This window comes from Tachypleus tridentatus, chromosome 6 (assembly GCF_004210375.1).
Source record: "Tachypleus tridentatus isolate NWPU-2018 chromosome 6, ASM421037v1, whole genome shotgun sequence".
NCBI lineage: Eukaryota > Metazoa > Arthropoda > Merostomata > Xiphosura > Limulidae > Tachypleus > Tachypleus tridentatus.
The window spans coordinates 124,654,277-124,660,276 of NC_134830.1; the positions used below are offsets into that span (position 1 = coordinate 124,654,277).

At 34.3% G+C, this 6,000-nt stretch overlaps 1 protein-coding gene across 1 annotated transcript in view; it reads left to right on the plus strand.

Moving 5' to 3' along the window:
* LOC143253571 (uncharacterized) overlaps positions 1-5,858 on the plus strand; it is a 55,246-nt gene extending 49,388 nt beyond the window's left edge. The window contains exon 18 of the mRNA XM_076507648.1: positions 3,676-5,858. Coding sequence (XP_076363763.1) covers positions 3,676-3,681 — 6 coding nt within the window. The 3' untranslated portion in view covers positions 3,682-5,858. The remainder of the gene's footprint in view (positions 1-3,675) is intronic.
* Positions 5,859-6,000: the final 142 nt, after the last annotated feature.

A 6,000-nucleotide genomic window follows, 5' to 3' on the forward strand; every position in this document is an offset into this window, starting at 1 on the left:
CTATTTTTCTCTTCAAACTTTGCTTTTGTGACCTGGGTAATGAAATTTTCAAATTTACCCATTTTCCAGAACATTCCAAGTATATTCAGTGCTAAGTAGCTGATAAAGAATTTTCTCGAATTTACAAAAATTTTCATGAACTTTCTAAATGTTGTAGAACTTACAAGACTTTTCTAGAATTTTCCATAGTAATATATATACAGGAGCTCTCCACTCACCACTTCAGTTTACTTCTAACTGCCTAAGTTAGACCTATCTGATTTTATCAGAGGTGGAATCAAGAAGCTGCAAGCATTCTTCAATCCATCTCTTCCTCTCCCTCTTTCAGTGCTCCTCAAAGAAGAATACAACAGAGCCAAAACCTGACTAGAAGCCTTGAAGTATGATGAGTATGACTGGGAGGTTATCAGAGATTTCAAAATGGTGTCATTCTTGATGGGTCTAGAAGGAGGCTTTACCAAGTTTCCCTGTTATATTTGCTTTTGGAACACCAGAGACACTGCAGCACGCTACAAAAGGAAGCACTGGCCACAATGGATTGAGTTCTCTGTGGGAAGGCACAATGTCAAGTGTGAACCACTAGTGGACCTCCAGAAGGTGTTGTTCCCCCCATTGCACATCAAATTGGGTCTTGTGAAAAAATCTGTCACAGATCTTGATAAGGACTCTGCAGCCTTCAAGACTTCTTCCCTAAGTTGTCTGAGGCAAAGGTCAAAGCTGGTGTCTTCATTGGACCACAAAGAAAGAAGATCCTGGAATGCACAGGATTCCCCAAGAAGCTCAGTAGGAAGAAAAAAAGATTGGGGTACCTTTGTCGCACTGATTTGGAGCTTCTTGGGCAATCACAAGGCCGAAAATTATATGGAACTGGTTGAGGCTCTGGTGAAGAACTACAGCAAATGGGCTACAGGATGTCCCTGAAAGTCCATATCCTCGACGCTCATTTTGATATATTCAAGGAGAACATGGGAGCATACTCAGAGAAGCAAGGCGAACGCTTCCACCAAGATATACTGGACTTTGAACGCTGCTACCAAGGAGCGTATAACGCAAACGCAGACTTTGTTTATGGGATGATACGTGAAAGTGATTTACATTACAGTCGCAAATCTGGAAAAACTACTCACTTCTAAACACTTTTGTATAACTTTAATATAAATACATGTAAATCTTGATTCATATGTTGTTTTTTTCAGACCTTGTGTAAATTAAAAAGTGCAGATTTGCTCGTTTAACTTAGAAAATAGGTTAATTTCTAAATTTTATTATCTACGTCACAAAAGCAAAGTTTGAAGGGACTAATGGCTTTTCTGTACTTTTACAACATAAGCAATTAAGAAATAACACATACTATCCAGGAATAAATGTGTCAATATCTATAATTACAAAACAAACATTCCTGTGTAAATTACCTGATCGATGTCTGTCATTACTAAACAAACATTCCTCTGTAAACTACCTGATCGATGTCTGTCACAACTAAACAAACATTCCTCTGTAAACTACCTGATCGATGTCTGTCACAACTAAACAAACATTCTTCTGTAAACTCCCTGATCGAAATATGTCACTACTAAAGAAACATTCCTCTGTAAAATACCTGATCAATGTCTGTCACTACTAAACAAACGTTCCTGTGTAAATTACCTGATCGATGTCTGTCATTACTAAACAAACATTCTTCTATAGATTACCTGATCGAAATCTGTCACTACTAAACAAACATTCCTCTCTAAATTACCTGATCGATATCTGTCAGTACTAAACAAACATTCCTCTCTAAATTACCTGATCGATGTCAGTCAGTACTAAACAAACATTCCTCTCTAAATTATCTGATCGATGTCAGTCAGTACTAAACAAACATTCCTCTCTAAATTATCTGATCGATGTCTGTCAGTACTAAACAAACATTCCTCTCTAAATTATCTGATAGATGTCTGTCAGTATTTAGCCTTGAGCGTCCAAATAAATACTTCAAATATTTTTTGCTCGAAAGACGAAAATAGTTTCAATTTAACCCAGACTTCTCTATCACATTGGACAAAAGAACAAAGTGTTCTAATATAATCATATATTTCTTTGTAATCTCAAACGGAAAGAACAATGAGTTTCCATTTAATCAATGCATCTCTATCACCCCAGACAAAAAAATATATATATTTTAATTTAAACAATGGTTCTCTATTTGCTCTGTCACAGTTTAATATTTTGCATATAAATTAAGCTATTAAATTTACGATTTTAAAACACATTTCCAGACAACTTTACCTTAATCCTATTGTGATATGAGGTTAACTGTATGGAACTTCTTTCTCTATACTTTTCAGTCCTGTCATGTTTTCCTTCTTTATATATCAATGTAATGTTGTGTATTGCCTCTTCATAGATTACTGTAATGTCATATCTTCTTTCTCTATATATTACTGTAATGTTATATCTTCTTTCTCCATAGATTACTGTAATGTCATGTTTCCTTCTCCATAGATTACTCTAATATCATGTCTTCCTTCTCCATAAATTACTGTAATGTCATGTCTTCTTTCTCCGTATCTTACTCTGATATAATGGCTTCCTTCTCCATAGAATACTGTAATGTCTTCTGTTCTTTCTCCATAGATTACTGTAATGTCATGCCTTCCTTCTCCATAGAATACTGTAATGTCTTCTGTTCCTTTTCCATAGAGTACTGTAATGTCATATTTTCCTTTTTCATATATTACTGTAATGTCTTGTCCATACATATTACTGTACTGTCACGTCTTCCTTCTCCATAGATTACTGTAATATCTTGTCTTCCTTCTCCATAGATTACTGTAATATCTTGTCTTCCTTCTCCATAGATTACTGTAATACCATGTCTTCTTTCTCCATAGATCGCTATTATTAAGAAGGAGTGCAAATGCACTTAGTGAACTCAAACTGAGACATGTATATTACATTAAACATCTAAAATATGTAATTTGTTACTACTCGGGCATTTATTTAATCGCTACTCCACGCATTTAGACAATAACATCAATACAGAATAGTAAGAAAACATCAAAATATTTTAGCGAAGACTGAAAGCGTCAAAACTATTTCAGTCTTACTTTTCCTGTACTCTTACAGACTCCAGCTGAACATATACGGAATTATTTCTTCTAAAACAAGTGTTCCATTCTATTACCTTTAACCAATCAAACGTAAAGAATACTTCAGAAAACCTGAACTGTTCTAAAACCATTGATGTACACTTTTTATATTTATTCAATATAGTTATAATGTAGCTTTTATTTTTATAGTTTTTAAACATTCAATAGCCACAAACACCCTGTTAGATTGAAAAATTTATAAAGCTATATAAAAAGTAGTACAAACCATTTCTCACCCCTAAAATTATAAGAAGTTCCATCAACCTAAATGTGTTCACAAAGCTCTTTACTGTACCTCTCAGCTGTTAGTGTTACTGGATTATGTTACCCGCTATAGGCATATATGTTTCAGTTTTACATCTCACAACAATGAATTTCTAAACACAATGGTAGTATGTGTGTATATTTAGGAACAAACTCATATTTCGTCAGTGTCTATCGACTATTAAAATGATAACAGTTTAAAGACACCAATCTGCTGACTATTTATGCAATAAATTATTCATCTTGTGTATAATTATATTTTGTTTTATTTTTTCAGGTGTGAATACACATCCTATAAAAAACAGAAGATCACTAAACGTACGTTCGTACGTGATTTTTGTAACAACTGGGTGTCATGTGACCATATTCCCAAGACGTGAACTTTCAAACTATAGATCTTTTGCTTAGTTTCTTGTACAAATTGTTCTTTTTTTTAAGATTGTCATGTTGAAGCACACCCCACGAAGATGACAATTTACCGAAAACCATTTTAAAAAGCAAAGAAGTAGTGGAAACAGCTTGTGAATACATGATATACCATTTTTCCAGATGTATATTATTTGTGATTGTGTTCCATACTGTTGCATCAAACACGTGGACCACTTTTGCCACTGTCCTTTGTTATCATGAATGCTCACTGGTTAGAAAATGCCACTCTTTGTTTACCACAGCTTTGGTTCGACTTTATGGAGGTTTCTTTCTGAATAGTCTTGGTGCTTCAAGTTGATCCACATTTTTGTTTTCCAGTGTCATTTTATAAATTCTCAATCTAAGTGTATGAATATTTTATCTCGGAAATTCTCAAAGCGACCAGGTTTTGGTGGCATTACATTACCTATGTCACACCAAAAGTGTTTGATACGTGCCATTCACCCTCCACTATATATCGGCTGTGCATATGTAAGATCGTTTTAATCTAACCTACTCAGCCCTCTGTGTGCTAACCATTAATACTTGTTTCTAACAGAAATATTCTACGATTATTTTAACAAACCTCAAAGCTCTGGAAGGTTTTGGTTTTTCAGACTATAGCTTTTTGGTTAACTTCATTTTATATCATAATTAGTACAATATTAATTTTAAAATTATAGAAAACTAAATTACTTCTAGAAGTTAATAACTGTAAAATATTAGTTTGATTTTAAAAGTTGATTGTTATAACCATGTTAAAATCAAATTGCATTAATTCTAGTTATATGGGCATTATCTTTTCTATTTTAAAATTTAACAATTCAATAACGTCTTGTAATTCAACTAAGATAGTTGTTACTGTCAGAGTATTTCATTTTATTTTTACTCTAGTGATATTACCTCGTGAAACAGAAACTTACAAGAAAAGACTCGATGCTTCGTTTGGTTTGTAGAGACCAATTCAGTAACTGTGGGCCCGGCATGGCCAGGTGTGTTAAGGCTTTCGACTCGTGATCTGAGGGTCGCGGGTTCGAATCCTCATCGCACCAAACATGCTCGCCCTTTCAGTCGTGGGGCGTTATAATGTAACGGTCAATCCCACTATTCGTTGGTAAAAGAGTAGCCTAACACTTGGCGGTGGATGGTGATGACTAGCTGCCTTTTGTCTAGTCTTACACTGCTAAATTAGGGAAGGCTAGCACAGATAGCCTTCGTGTAGCTTTGCGCAAAATTCAAAAAACAAACAAACAGTAACTGTGTACAGTGTAAGTAAAGACGCCAGTGTTGTAATAAAATATGGGAGTATGTTAAGTTTAGTGTGTTTTTGAATTTTTCGCAAAGCTACAGAAGGGTTATCTGCGCTAGCCGTCCTTAATTTAGCAGTGTAAGACTAGAGGGAGGGCAGCTAGTCATCACCACCCATTGCCGACTCTTGCGACACTCCTTTACCAACGAATAGTGGGATTTATCGTAACATTATAACACTCTCACGGCTGAAAGGGCTAGTATGTTTGGTGCGACGTGGAATCAAATCTGCGAATATGTTAAGGATATTATGTATCGCACACCTACAGCAAACATGAAGGAGCTAGAGATGAAGATAAGGGTAAAATCAACAGTGTAAATGTTGACGTGTTCTAATGAATGTTGACTGAAATCAAATATCAATTAGACATGTCAATAAAAACTATATGGTTGTATATCCTTAGTTATTTAATTGTTAAATTTTAGAATTGATTTTGAAATACCCTGTATATTTTTATAAAACCTAAATATTGAATAGTGACTAAAGTTTTGTAAATGTCATCCGAAGTAATTTGTTGAAGATGTTCACGCTTTCATTGGGTACCAATAACGATATATTTTTGCGCATGTGACTCTTCGAGTATGTTCGTTTGTTTTAAAACAATATCGTTTTTGGCATCTATTTAAATTAGAGGAAAAATAAATAATTCGTCATATGAAAACTTAAAACTATTTACTAAATTAAAACAAAGTTTTTAGTGTGTTGGCTAGACATGTAACAGCAGAATAGGTGGACTTACCTATAATACGGGGTAAGTGTGGGCAGAGCAGTAAACAAACTCACTTGAAATATAACATTTAGTAAGGAATTAAATTATTTAAGGATTTCAAATACTTTAAATTCTTATTGTTGATACGATCAAAATTGTTAGAAACTGATCACGTG